Below are 14889 nucleotides of genomic sequence, written 5' to 3'. Positions count from 1 at the left end.
TTTTGTACTAGGGATTGAACCCAGGAGTGTTTAATCACTGAGCTACATCGCCAGTCCAGCCCTTTTTATTCTAATTAATTTATTTTTAAATTAATTAAGTGATTATTTTGGGGTACCAGGGATTGAACCCAATTGAACCCAATTTTGTATTTTACTTAGAGACAGGGTCTCACTGAGTTGCTTGGGGCCTCACTGTTGCTGAGGCTGGCTTTGAACTCGAGATCCTCCTGCCTCAGCCTCCTGAGCTGCTGGGATTACAGGTGTGCCCCCTTTTCCATCTGTCTTTTGTCACTAGCATGAAAGCAGCACGGTTGCAGGGAATCCATCTCTCCCATCCACTGCTTTACACCCAGCCCTGAGCCCCATGCCTGGGGCATACTAGGTGCTCAATACAACTTTTTGAATGGAAGAATCATTACAGAAACCATAGAGAAGGGTGGTTACTAAGCACATACTCTTATGTGTTAATAAGAAGTTTAAGAGGATCATCCGGACTCTAGCTGGGTCCCAGTACAGCTCTAGTCAGAGTGACCCAGGTCAGTTCCTGCATCCTGGTGCACTGCCCACTACTTCCAGGCTGCGTGCAAGAAATTGTTAAGAGCAGCTTCAGGACATGGGTGTTTGGGGAGCACTTGTTCAAAGGTAGAATTTGAAAAAATAAAGCTATTGTATAATTTTGCCCTTTCTCACAGTCAGAGTGGTGGGAAAGCTAGTGAAGTTTAAGCTCCAGAATTCCTTGAATGTGTTCCCGTCATGCTCACGTGATTTGCAAATGTAGTAAAAATAAGATTTAAGTTTTCTTTTCAATAGTGGGGATTGAAGTTGGGTGCAGTGGTGCATGCCTGTGATCCCAGCAACTCGGGAGGCTGAGGCAGGAGGATAGCAAGTTCAAAGCCAGCCTCAGCAACTTAGTGAGTCCCTAAGCAATTTAGTGAGAACCTGACTCTAAATAAAATACAAAAAAAGGGCTTGGATGTGGCTCAGTGGTTAAGTACCCCCGGGTTCAATCCCCGGTATCAAACAATAACAACAAGAACAAAAACCTCGGGATTGAACGCAGGTACACTCACTGAGCTACATTCCCAGTCCTTTTTTATTTTTTATTTTGAGACAGGGTCTCACTAAGTTGCCCTAGCTGGCATCAAAGGTGCAATTCTCCTGCTTCAGCCTTCCAGGTAGCTGGAATTACAGGCATGCACCAAGGGGCCTGGTTTAAAATTCATTCTCTTAAAGAGTGTACTCTCAAAATTATATCAGCTTCAACCCCACAAAACCTAGAACCGCTTCTGTCTCCCGTCAAACCCAGATACCAGGGGTTCGTGGGTTTTAGTCCATTTCATACTTGTAATAACTCCACATGGGGAACACTACTGTTTATCCCAAAGGAAGAAATGGAGGTTTAGACGTAGTCCTTGCCCGGGTCTCACGGCCAGCAGGTGGCGCCGCTGGGCAGTAAACGCTCTGCGGGTTGGGGTGCAGCTCAGTGGTGGAGCCGAGCTCTGCAGGCAAAGGCCCCGGGCTCCAGCCCCAGCACTCAGGAAGCCTCAGCCTCTGTCTCCAGACCTGACCCTTAGTTGCCCACTTTCCCCGAGGACACAGGACAAATCACTTCTGTACACATGGCCACCAGCCCAGGGGAGACATCAACACAGGTGGATGGGTAAGAGAGGGAAAAGCCGGCACTCAGCGGACTTTTCTGCTCCCCTGCTGAACACAAATTTCACAGAGTCAGTGGCAGGTAAGGCCACTCAGCGACTGTGATGGGTCATGACACCAACAGGACTCTGTTACCATGTCCAGCATGGACAAAACATGAACATTGTCTAAACCACAAAAAGAGGATTGGCCGTCCCTCTATCCTTGCTGATTCTTACCTGAGACCGTGTAAACCTTGGTCCAGCCCTCCCTCCTTCTAGATGAACTTAGAGATACAATTTTTTTTTTGTACTGGGGATTGAATCCAGGTACACTTGACCTCGGAGCAACACCCCCAGCCCTTTTTATTTTTTATTTTGAGACAGAGTCTCACTATGTTGCTGAGTATATTGCTAAGTTACTGAGCCTGGCCTCGAATTTGTGATCCTCCTGCCTCAGCCTCCCGAATCACTGGGATTATAGGCATGTGTTGCTGCACCTAGTTAGAGGTTCCTTAAGCTCCTCAGTAATGGAACTCCTCCTGCTTCTTGACAGCAACCAACCCAAAGCAAAGCCCTGCTTCCTTAAACCCTCCCCCAAATTACCTAACGAAAGCTCCAATCCCATAAGAAACCCTTTCCAACATCCTCTTACTGAGGTGCACCTCCTTTCCCAGCACATGCATTCTCCCTCAGTGCAATGAGAAGGGACGCATAGTATGACTACAGGTATGTTCCTGGTGGTCTGTGATTGAATGTGTAGAGGCAGGTATCATCCTGAAATGAATCACTGAACACGAAAATATCGTTGTCCAAAGTTGCAAAATGTTGCTCCCCAAAACAGGTTGATGACGGGTGACAGAAAAATAGCAGTTCCCTCTGGGGGTGGTTAGTTTTAAACTGAGAAGGCAACCTTTCAGGAGACTGGAAATGTTCTATTTTGAAGTAGGTGGTAGTTCCAACGAGATGTTGAAAAAAAAATTGAGCTGTACACTTAAGATTGGTGTGCTTTAGGCTGGGTGTCGTAGCGCACGCCAGCAAATGGGCAGGCTGAGGCAGGAGGGTCTCAAGTTTGAGGCTAGTCTCAGCAATTTAGCAAGATCCTGTTTCAAAGAAAAAAAAAAAAAAAGGACTGGGGATGTAGCTCAGGGGTAAAGTATCCCTAGATTCAATTCCAGTACTAAAAAAATATATATTATATACATATTTATATAATATATATTATATATCTATATAAAGAAAGCAAGGCTGACTAAAAGAGGACACATACCTATTGTATCTTGCTTAAAAAAAAAACACCGTCCACCACTTCAGCAGTATGGGAAAGAACAGGAAATCTAAAGCTGGTACCCAAATACCAATTTAAAAAGGTAAAGGTCAGAGCTGGGATGGTGGCTGACTTGAAGGTGAATCTTGGGCCACTAGAGACTGAGATCGATGATGAAAAGGGTGGTGGAAAATGATGACTTACTGAGAACTTAAAGGCATTTTGGTGACTCATTCCAGAAAAGAAAATATAATTGAATGTAATCATTTTATTTTTCAACAGGAAAGAGTTTGGAACCAAGGAAGATCTTCCTAAACATAACAAAGGAGATTGTCACAGTCTGCTGTGACATTCTCACCCCTGGGAAATTTTACATTCAGCTGGTCAGCAAATGACCCCAGTATGCCTTGATCTAGGAATAGACGATTGAAAGAAATGACCTCCAGCTGTCCCACTCAGGACAAGTGACTCTGGTGTTCTGGGCCAGCTACACAGTCCCTATCAGCCAAAGACAGTCCCACTCTGATCCACACTAAGCTTTTATGTTCTGTGGTCACTGCCACCAACTACCGCTTTAATCAAATCTGGGCTTAATCACCACAGGGCAGAATGTCATCGCTCTCCTGATGGCTTTATCTTGGCTCCTGGAAAGATGGTGGTGGTGACAGTGTTTCAGGGGAGAGGAGCCTTAAGAAACCTAGAGCACAGGCTAGACAAGGTGATTTGTGGGGACACGGGGAGAGCATATCAGGACTCCTGATCTCAAGGAGCTCACAGTCCATTGGAGAGTTAAGATCACCAACCTGGTAGATGTCACAAGGTGGTGAGGATAAAGCCATCAAACAAAAGGTGTACGCAAATATCCCAGCAACCACCCAGAAAAGGCGGAGGTCCTTTGGGACTGGAGGGGTCAGGGAAGTTTCATGGAGAACTTGGAGGAACTTTAAAGGCAGAACAGGATTAGAGGTCCACCAGGTAGGGCAGACTACTTGGTGGTACCAGGGTATCTGGTGGAGGGAACAGTATGAGTTAGAGAACAGCGATGCATCCTGAAAATAGAGAGGGGAGACTAGCTGGGGACAGGGCAAGGCAGCGAGGAGGGGATTCCTGTCTGGGAGGAGCAAAGGCAACGCTGGCAGGGTCGGGGAGGACCTTGAAGGCCAGGCTAAGGAGCTGGGACCTCATTTGTAGGTGGTAGAGAGCTGCTGAGGTTTTGGTGTGGGTACTGGGGTCTGAACTCACGAGCACTGGACCACTGAGCCACATCCTCAGCCCCAGTTTGTATTTTATTTAGAGACAGGGTCTCACTGAGTTGCTTAGCGCCTCGCTTTTGCTGAGGCTGGCTTTGAACTTGTGATCCTCCTGCCTCAGCCTCCCGAGCCCCTGGGGTTACAGGTCGGCGGAGACCTGTTGAGTTTGTGAGCGGCATGAATGACCGACGTTTCTTGAGGGAGTTTGCCGGACCCCAGAGGGTCCACTATACCTCCCCCTTGCGTCCCTCACATTCCGTGCTCTGGCCAGCACTGGACTGTCCATGCGCACCGTCCGAAGCCTTCTTCGCGCTCCCTGTACTCCGGCTACGCCCTTTCCTCTAGGTCTCAATCCCACCAGCTCTTCCTCTAGGGAGCCTGGAGGGCTCGGCTGCCTTTCCGCAAGCCTGGGCAGGTGCCCCCATGGAGCCTCCCGCTCCCGCTGCTTCTCCCATTAGAATGCGCATCGCCCTGTTGCCACTGTTCCTTTGTCTGGATTCTCTGCTAGACGGATTCTGTTGAGGCTAGGACAGCACCTCGTTCACCCGCGTGTCCCTAGGAATCGGCACAGGGCAGTGAAACGCGGGTGGATGGAGGGGTCGGGACGAGGACCCGCGGACCTCCAGGCTCCACCGGGGTCTGGTCTTAGGGAGTCTGTTGAGCAGGGCAGTGGAAAATCACAGGTGTCAACAGGGGTGGACCGGCAGGACACATGCCCTTAATTTGAATGATCCGTCTTATGTTCAGGAAGCAAAATGTATGGAAACAAAGAACCTCCTCCCCATCTCCCTGAGAATAAAGCGAGGCCAGGGCTGTTTCCAGGCACGCCCGGGAACTATTTGAGAGACCGTCAGGCGGAGGGTTACTTACCGGGACTATAAACGGTAACCCTCCGCTCGAAACTACATCGCTGCGATTTCTGCTCTGACCGCCAGGGGGAGGAATCGCACCGCACCCCGGGCCTTGGGCGGTTTCACCCAGCCGCGAGCGCGGAGGGCGCTGGGAGATGTAGTTCTACGGTTGTGATGCCCGGGACCGCGCGGTGCCCACCGGGAATTGTAGTTCAATACGGAGAGGTGGGAAACACTTTTTAAAGCGTCCATGTCGAGTCCTGGAAACTACAATTACCAAAGGGCCATAGGTTCCTGGGCGGTTTCTCTTTTCCACCGAGTGAAACATCTGAGCTTGCTTCTGAGGGATCACCTTGACTGGGTAAGTGTGGTTGGAGAAAGTTCTCGTTATGAACTGAGCTGTCTGCAGACTTTTTCCTACTCCAGCCCGGTGTGGGGCTTCCTTGTCTCCACTCGCACTGCACATCGACCTTTCATCTTGGTGCTCGCGGTTTCCTATTCACACGCCTCCGTATCCACCTACCCGCAAAGCCTCGCACTGTCAGTCTCGCGCGTTCACCCCGGCGCCCCGAAATCATTTCTCTCCGCGCCGCCTCACCTTCCCGGAACCTCTTCCTTTTTCCCTTTGCCATGAACTTGAGGTCAGCCAGCGTGGTTCATAATCCAGCCCTGCCTCCCACTCTGTGACCTCGGGCAAATCCCACGGCCTCCCTGGGACTCACCTTCTTCCTCTCTAGAATGGAGATGACCACCAGCCTTAGGGCGAGGTTGTGTTGTAGACCTAATAAGCTCAGAGGTATGAGAGTGATTTGTAAACTAAGCTCTCCACGAGCGACATTTATTAGTACTCTGGAACACCCTTATCGGGGCTGCTTTTCTAGATCTGCCAGCTGGCTTGTTGCTCAAGCTCGTCTTTTTGAACTCACAGTGTCTCCATCTAAGAGCAGGGTGGTATTTCCTCACTTCCTCCAAAGACCAAAGATCAGACAGACCCGTGAACTTTTAGTGCCCCAGCGGCTTCGTCTGAAAGGAAGCTGCTAGAGAGGCGCTTATCTTGGACTCTGTCCTGAAATAGCCAGTGATGAAAAGTCCACACAGCTGGCAGAGAGGCAGCCTCTGCTCACTGGAAGCAGGGCCCCAGCAGGACAGCTGCACTGTAAGCCCTATCCATGCCCTTTGGGCTCTCTGGGGCCTGTTCAGTAGACTCTGGCTTTGGTAGGGTGACTCAGACTTGAGAAATCCACTTTGCTGAAGGATATAATCCAGGAAAAATGAAAGAGACCTTGACTGGGTTTGTTGAAAGAGAGACATACCATCGTTAATGAGTTAGTTCCTGATATTTTATGAGCACTTAAAATATACCAGGCCCTAGGCAATATCAGTTTATTCATTTAAATTTCACTTATGAATCGCCCCCATTTTACATATAAGAACCTTAGGCTCAGGGAGGCCACGTAGTTAGTTAAATTAATAGTGGGTGTAGCTACCTTCCGTGGCTACAGTGACTTCTATATGTCAGGTGCTTCACATACTCTTCAACAGCTTCATGAGTAGTTGTAATTTCTAGCATGTGGATTAATTCTTAGGGTTTTCGAGTTTAGGGAACTTGCTCAAGATCTCACACAGTTGCCGGGTGTGGTGGTGCACACCTATAATCCCACGGGCTCAAGAGGCTGTGGTAGGAGGATCACGTGTTCAAGCCAGCCTCAGCAATTTATCGAGGTCCTAATCAACTCAGTGAGACCCTATCTCTAAATAAAATATAAAAAAAGGGCTCTGGGGATGTGGCTCAGTGGTTTAATCCCTGGTTACCCCCCCCCCCAAAAAAAAAAAAAAAAAAAAGATCTCACAGCTAAGGCTTGGGATGTAACTCAGTGGTAGAGTGTTTGCTTAACATGCATTTAACCCTGGGTTTGATCCCTGGCACCTCATTAAAAAAAAAAAAATTCTCTGCTGGGCATGATGGCACATTCCTGTAATCCCAGCAACTGGGGAGGCTGAGGCAGGAGTATCCCAAGTTCAAAGCCAACCTCGGCAATTTAGTGAGGCCCTAAGCAACTTAGCAAGACCCTGTTTCAAAATAAAAAATAAAAAGGGCTGGCATTGTGGCCCAGTGGTTAAGCACCATTGGGTTTAATCCCTAGTACCAAAAACCAAAAAAACTCATAGATAATAAGTACCAGAGGAATTCAGTTACCAAAGTCTTTCTTTTCCAACTATGCCATGTAGTCTTATTTTTAGATAAAAGAGACAGATTAAAAAAGAATTGAGGGTTTAAGTCAAAGCCAAGGAAAAGAACATTCATTGAGTCCCTACAATGTGGGGAAAACATGTGGATAAATGGTTTGGCCTACAAAGTATGAAACACAGTTTTATCACTGGAATATATTTGAAAAGGTTAAAGTGTGAGAAAATTTTAAATAGCATTCATTGAATAAATTATTGAGACAGCTGTATACAGGGCTCTGCATTAAGCCTAGTGACTGGTAGGAACATACTTTTGGGTGGCCATGGAGATTATACTCAGTGAAAGCTTAGTCAAAAAACGGGATCAGAATACAGGGTACCCTCAACATTCATTGCATGTACACAGGTCTGAATAAGAGGAAAGACCTTTCATTACCTAAACTAGATGATCAGAAATACCAGGAAGCTTTTAAAAAACTAATTGGGGGCCGGGCATGGTGATGCACACCTGTAATTCCGTGACTTCAGAGTCTAAGACAGGAAGATCCCAAGTTCAAGGCCCTAAGCAATTCAGACCCCCCCAAAAAAACCCTAAAAAAACAAAAAACGAATTGAGGACGGGTGTAGCTTAGTGGCAGAGTGCTTGCTATGGTTCCATTCCTAGCACCTCAAAAAAACACAATGACCTCTGAGAATGGAGGCCCAAGAATATACTTTTTTTTGGAACCCAGGGATTGAACCCAGGGGTGCTTAACCTCTGAACCACATCCTCAACCCTTTTTATTTTTTTCATTTTGAGACTATCTCACTAGGTTGCTTGGGGCCTCTCTAAGTTGCTGAGGCTAACCTCAAACTTGGAATCTTCTTGCCTCAGCCTCCCAAAGCACGGGGCTTACAGGTCTGTGCCACCATGCCTGGCTAGAATATACATTTTTGAAGCTTCCTGTGTGAATGGGCTCCAGGCTGATGAATATCTAAGCTAGATGTCACATGCACCACCGTGGGAGGCAAGTCAGTGTTGAAAACTTCTGTAAGAACTCCCTAAAGCAGCCTGTGATTGGATTCTAGATAAGAGATGGGGACTGTGCTCAGAAATGGAGAGGAGGAAAGCTTGGAAAGGCTTGGACAACATCCCCAGAGGACTTGGTGACTCACTGGGCCTGGGTGGATGGAAAAAGCCTACTGTGAGTTGTTTAGACAAGATGAGCAGAAGAAGTAGAGACACCTGCACTGATTTCCCTGGAAGAGTCCGGTGTGTTTTAGAAAGGACTGTGGACGCTCTGTGCGGCTGTGTCTTCAGCAAAATTGGTCAGGTTGGGTCTTTCCATCTCACTCTACCTGCACATCTGGGTGAGCGCAGGGAACATGGGATTCATTTTCATGTTTGCCTCGCTCTGGCTAATGATCTATTTTCGTTTTTATTTTATTTCCAAGCAGAGTTTAGTTGATGACCTCAGAAATTTGCTGGGGCTACCAGAAACTTCTGCTCCCCTCCTTGTTGCTGTTTTCAGATCCACTTATCTTGACGCCTGTCCCACACACTGCTCCCTATGTAGGATGAGACAAAAATCTCTTCCCATAAGAAGTTACTGGTCATGGAATCCTGAAACCTGCCTAATCTTTGGCTCTTCCTTCTCCTCTGATTCTCCAAACCCATTCAGTTGCCAGGTCTATGCAGGGGAGAGGTTGGTACTGGGGACCTGACCTAGAGGCACTCTTGTAGAGCTGTGTCCCCAGCCCGTTTTTTTTTTTTTTTTTTTTTTTTAATTATTTTGACATGCAATCTCGCTAGGTTGCTGAGCCTGGCCTGGGATTTGCAATCCTCCTGCCTTAGCCTCCCTGCAATAAAGAATTTCTTTCTTTCTTCTGCAGTGCTGGGGATGAACCCAGAGCCTCACACATGCTAGCCAAGGGCTCTACCACTGACCTGCTCTCCCAGGCCTTTCCAAAACCCATTGCTTTTCAATCAACAGATATTTCCTGTAGACACATGCTAAGAACCAGGTAGTATGCTAGGTGTTTTGTGTTTGTGTGTGTGTGTGTGTGTGTGTGGTGCTGGGGATTTGAACCCAGGGCCTTGTGCTCGTGAGGCAAGCACTCTAACAACTAAGCCCCAACCCCATGCTAGGTGTTTTAAGTGCATTATTTCACTTTATCTCCTCGTGTCCCTGTGAGGATGGCAGGATTTTTGTTTGCAGATGGTGAGTGAAGCTTTCGAGAGGACAGATGACTTGTCCAGGGGAAGCAAGCTAGGCCACAAAGGAGCTGCACCCCAAGACCGGGTCTTTCAGATGTGGTTTCTTGTGCAACCCTTCCAGAGCAGAGTCCCACTCCTTAGCCTCCCCATCAGGCCTGCCCAGCTTGCCCCATCCCCTTCTGTCCATCATTAGCCACTCCCCATTCCTCGTCCTCAGCACCTGCCTTCGCCCACTCTTCTCCTGTCCCCACTCCCGCTGCCCTCAGCGCCCAAACTCGGAGCATTCTGTCCTCTCAGAGCCCCTGCCGTATCTTGTCTGCCTCTTTTATGACAGTTGGAACTTAGCAGCTGCTTCACTGTCATGTGGGCGGCCCGCGTCTTGTGACCCAGCCGAAGGTCTTAGGTCTCATGTGTCCATCAGTAACAAGGCAGAAGCCAGGGCCTGAGGCTCAGTGGCTCTCGGCCTCCTTCACTCTGGCCAGATAGTCCGCTGACTGCTTCAGGAGCTTAGCATCCTTTTAAAGAGAATTGGGTGGATTTTTAATATTTTTTAGACAGCGTCTTACTGTGTTGCCCAGGCTCACCTTGAACTTCTGGGATCAAGTGATCCTCCCACCTCAGCCTCCTAGAAGTGGGATTCTTTTTAAGATTTGCTTCAGAGAAGCAAAATGGAGTTAAATACATGACAGAAAGAAAATCAGACTGAGGGCATAGCTAGCGTAGTGATAGAGCACTTGCTTAGCCTGAGTTCCATCTCCAGCACTGTAAAAAAAAGAAGAGAAAATCATTTATTATCTTCTAAAGTTAAATAGAATGATATTCGGATTATTTGGGGGTTTTCATTGGACCAGGCATTTGGATGTTGGTGATTAGGAGATGTGTGTTTAATAATTATTCTGCTTGTGACCTTGAGCAGCTCACATAATCTCTCAGGACCTTGGTTTCTTCATCAATAAAGTACATATATGGACCGGGCAGGGAGGGGAAGTCGATGGGGGAGGACTGGCAGAAGCGATCTCTGAGGGCTCTTCTTGCCCAGGCATGCTTGGACTTGAACTCTCTGAACAGAGCATCTCACAGGAAGCAGAGTAATGTAATAATTAATAGTGAGGAATGCTCTCAGATGCTCTTGATTGCAAGCAATAGAAATCTAAATTCTGTTGGTTTATTACTTCTTGTTTTTGTTTTTGTTTTCCCAGTGCTGGGGATCAAACCCAGGGCCTGGTGTGTGCTAGGCAAGGCTCTGCCACTGATCTGCACCCTCAACCCCTTAAATTGTGTTGGGAATTTATTGACTTGGATAATTAGAAAGTCCAGGAACAGGTCAGGTTTCAGGTATGGTCTAATCCAGGGATTCCTCTGTTTTCACGAATATGACTCATTTCCCTGTGGTTTTCTCAGCTCCACCATCTGTAAAGAAAGAAGCGAATGAAGGCAATAGAGAGGAGAGGCAGCCCAGCAGTGACAGGGGTTTATTGAGGACAAACTGTGGAGGGCCCCGGGGAGACCGAGCCCGTCGTCCACTCACAGCCTGGCGCAGACAGAGGGGCATGAGCGAGTGGGGGGATTTTTGCGTTAGGCCATTGCTGGGAGGTTGTGAGGGAAGGGTCCTTTTGGTTGTCACCTCTGTTCTTTGAGGTAGTCACTGTTCCACGTGGAAGCAGGTGTTTTCAGGATTGTAGTCGCAGATTGTCATTTCCTTTCTTTGTGTGATGATGAAGTATTGTCTGGGGCTTAAGGTCAGACTGTCAGAGTGACCATGTGTTATGGGGCGCAACTTAAGAATAGACCGATCACCACTGAGAAGTCCGAATTTGAGAGTCTTTATTAAGCTGGCCAGCTGACTGTCTCACACAACGCTCCCAAAAATGGCTATTGGGAGAACAGCCCCGACCACAGGGTTGTAGGGATTTTTATACCAAAATCACATCAATCATAAGTGTCTGTTGCTATGATTCAAAGTTACAAACTAACATCATGAGATCATCGACAGAGGGGGGAGTGGGTCAAACTGACCCTTACCTAGGTACAAACTAAAGATTGGTTGCTAACATCCACACAATTACCGTTTACATGGTACATTGGTTACTACATAGGAGTTGCCATTGTATATTATTAGACATGTCACACCAAGTAACTGATGATGGGCACAGAGACGGGGTGTTCCCATGGGAGAAGCTTATTTCCTACATAACATGGAGTCTCAGAGCAAAATGGAGTCTGTTTAGTCATTTCCCTTAGAATCTGGCCTATAACATTCTCATGGAGCCAGATCTGTCAGCCCATCACACATGAGGTGACTCGTACTCTAAGATATATTTCAAAATGGCGTTGTTTGCATCAGGTTGTACCTAACACCATCCACCATGGGTAGCTTCGTTGGCAAAGTAGCTGCAGCAGTTCAAGGCCGGTGACATGTGACATCTACATTTCACACTAGTGCAAAGCAACAAAGAACTCTCCTTCCCTCAACCATCAAACCAAACTAGCATCAACAGTTTACTTCAGTGACAAGTCTTCCCCATGAGCAGGGGCAGTCACGGTCAGGAGGTCAGTGTCTGGCTGGGCACGGTGGCATACACCTGTAAGCCCAGTGGCTCGGGAGGCTGAGGCAGGAGGATCTCGAGTTCAAAGCCAGTCTCAGCAACTGAGTGAGGCCCTAAGCAACTCAGTGAGACCCTGTCTCTAAATAAAATGCAAAAAAGGGCTGGAGATGTGGTTCAGTGGTTGAGTGCCCCAGGGTTCCATCCCTGGTACAAAAAAAAAAAAAAAAAAACTCACTTCTGGATCAGACAGACCTGGTTGTTGTCCTAAGCAGGTAATTTGGGAAAGTTGTTCAACCTCTCTAGCCTTAGTTTTCTCACCTGTGTAGTGGATCTTAATACTGCCTACCTCAGAGGGTTGTGCTCCAGCGTGAAGCTGCACCTCCAGCTCTTGGTGGGTGTGAGGAAGGAAGTTCTTTCTCCCCTTTACCACCGTCTCCTCACCTCACCAGAAAAAAAAAAAAAATGCAGCTCCTCTACCTTAGCAAATGATTTAATGACTGGCAGGGAGGATGGGGTGACGAGGGGTGAGGGATGTAGCTGGAGTGGCGCGTGACCCACGAGCAGCAGGAAGCCAGGAGGAAACCAGCAAGAGGCTGTTCTGTGTTCCACCCTCCAGCCATCAAGCTCAGCACCGCCCCATCCTACGATTCATCCGCCATCGAGATGGGGACCAGCCAGTCTGTGTGCTTCCCTCCGGTCTCAGGACCCCACCTTGTAGGCTGTGGGGATGTGATGGAGGGCCAGAGTCTCCAGGTAGGTGCCTGCATCCCCTGCACATCTCCTCTGCTTCTGCCCATGTGAATTTTCTCCCGTGCCGTAGGTTTCTTCAGTTTCCTCTGGGATGCCTTTACCTTCTGTGCAGCCTCCTCTTCTGGTTTAGGGACAGTGTGTTCCTTCTCAGTGAGGATCATCTGGACGTGGCAGGGGAGCTCGGGCGTGGGTCAGCCCAACCACGAGCTCTGTAAGTACGGTGGTGCACCTCGGGTGCTTTCTTCCTGGACGTGTTCAACAACCAGGGCTCTCCCTCTGAACCCTTCAGATCAGCATTGCTCTCTGCTTTTAAACGTGTGCACCAAAAATTCAGCATTCTGTTTGGGCCACCGACCCTGTGTCCAGCCCTGCTTGGCCTGGACCCACCTCCCATCTCCACCTTGTAACACTGGAATGGCACACATTGCTTCTTTAAAGTGTCTTTCAGGGACTTGGTGGCTTTTTTTTTTTTTTTAATTATTGTTTTACTTATTTATTTATATGCGGTGCTGAGGATGGAACCCAGTGCCTCACACCTGCTAGGCAAGCGCTCCACCACTGCCCACACCCGCAGCCCCTTGGTGGCCTTTTGATATGCATACCCTTGATGGCCTGTGTGGGTTCATGAGTGTCATTGATGCAAACACAAAGATCTGAACCTCTTGGTTTGCATGGTTTTGTGGGGTTTTCTGGGTCAAGAGAGTAGAGACCCGTTTTCACAGATCATCTCAGGCCACTTACAGGACAAGCTGTGCTGGGTCTTAATGATCCCGGCAGAGTGCACAGTTCCAGGTGGGGAAGCTGGGCTCAAGCTGGTCTGGATTTGGCTATCAGCCCCCAGTTCTGACTTCCTCTTATCAAATGCCAGAAGCTTCCCATTCGACAGAAACAATGTGTTCTTTCTTCAACTCAGAGGAAAGATGGGCTGTAGCTTCAAAGGCGGTTCCCAGCTCCTCACCCGTCTCAAGGGCAGATACCTGATCCTGGAAAGGTTTTCCATTTCATCCTCACACGAGTGAGAGGGAGAACCATGAGCCACATGCCATTGCCTTGACTCCCCAACCTGGGCACGAACATGGTCACCTCATCTCTTCTGCCTCCAGCTGCTCCTTCTGGACTTTCCTTCCACCAGTTTCTAGGTTTTTGTTTTTGTTTTTGTTTATTTGTTTGTTTGTTTTTGGCACCAGGAATCAAGCCCAGGGGTGCTTAACCACTGAACCACATTTCCAGCCCTTCTTATTTTTTATTTAGAGACAGGGTCTCGCTGAGTTGCTTAGGGCTCCCCTATGTTGCTGAGGCTGGCTTTGAACTCTCGATCCTCCTGCCTCAGCCTCCCTAGTCACTGGGATTACAGGCATGTGTCACCACACCTAGCCAGTTTCTAGGTTTTCTCTGCTGGCTCCTGGTCTCCTCTCCCTCATGAGAGGCACATACTTTTAGTATCACTCATGCTCTCCTGTGTAAGATGGGTATGTCCTGAGAGCCAGCCTAGAGGCGGGGCCTCTGGCACACGCTGATGCTGCTGATTTCAGCACAACGGCAAATCTCTAGCTACTGTGGCTCCTCCAGGCCTGGACTCAGGACCAGATTGAAATCTTTTGATGTCCTGAGCTTTCAAAGTATTCTGGCACCACCCCCTCATACCATGTAATTCAAAATACTAAAAGTGATTTGGAATAACATAGGTTTTTCAGGTATGCTAAAAATAAAATTGTTTCCTTTCTTCCTAAATGTAAAATTTGGGTATGTCACTGAAGCTTAAGGTGACCCGTGTCGATGCCCTGCCTGCCTGGCACTCCTAATGGCTGCCAGGTGTGTTGCCGGGAGACCCAGTGCCTGGGCTTCTTGCTCTGAGCGGCTGCTCTCTTCTTTCCTACAGGGGAGCTTCTTTCGACTCTTCTACCCCTGCCAAGAGGCAGAAGAGACTGCGGAGCAGCCCCTGTGGATTCCCCGCTCTGAGTACTGTGCTGCCCTGGCCGATTACCTGCAGTTCAATAAGCGCTGGGGCGGGTTGCTCTTCAACCTGGCCATGGGTAAGGCTGACCTGGTGCTTTCCTGTTTGCTTGGTTTTGTCCCTAGGAGGTTCCCAGATAGACAGAGTCTAGCCCTTTTGCAGTGGATGGGTGTGAAGAGCTGGGAGCTCTGTCACTGAGTAATGCTCTCCTGGGTTCGAATCCAGGCTCTGTAATTTACTAGCTGGGGGGCTT

General features: G+C 48.3%; 1 protein-coding gene across 5 annotated transcripts in view; it reads left to right on the top strand.

Moving 5' to 3' along the window:
- Positions 1-5060: 5060 nt before the first annotated feature.
- Positions 5061-14889, top strand: part of PAFAH2 (platelet activating factor acetylhydrolase 2) — a 35781-nt gene continuing 25952 nt past the window's right edge. For 2 of the 5 annotated variants that reach the window (XM_079150116.1, XM_079150115.1), the window contains exons 1-3: positions 5230-5363; positions 12549-12685; positions 14562-14715. In XM_079150116.1, the coding sequence (XP_079006242.1) occupies positions 12596-12685; positions 14562-14715 (244 nt within the window). In that variant the 5' untranslated portion in view covers positions 5230-5363; positions 12549-12595. Of the gene's footprint in view, positions 5364-12548; positions 12686-14561; positions 14716-14889 lie in introns of all 5 variants that reach the window. The other 3 variants (XM_079150117.1, XM_079150113.1, XM_079150114.1) reach the window with 3 other exon arrangements.

The sequence above is a fragment of the Sciurus vulgaris genome, assembly GCF_902686455.1.
Source record: "Sciurus vulgaris genome assembly, chromosome: 1".
Lineage (NCBI taxonomy): Eukaryota > Metazoa > Chordata > Mammalia > Rodentia > Sciuridae > Sciurus > Sciurus vulgaris.
Note: the sequence above shows the minus strand (reverse complement) of the source record. Positions and strands in the feature narration are given on the sequence as shown.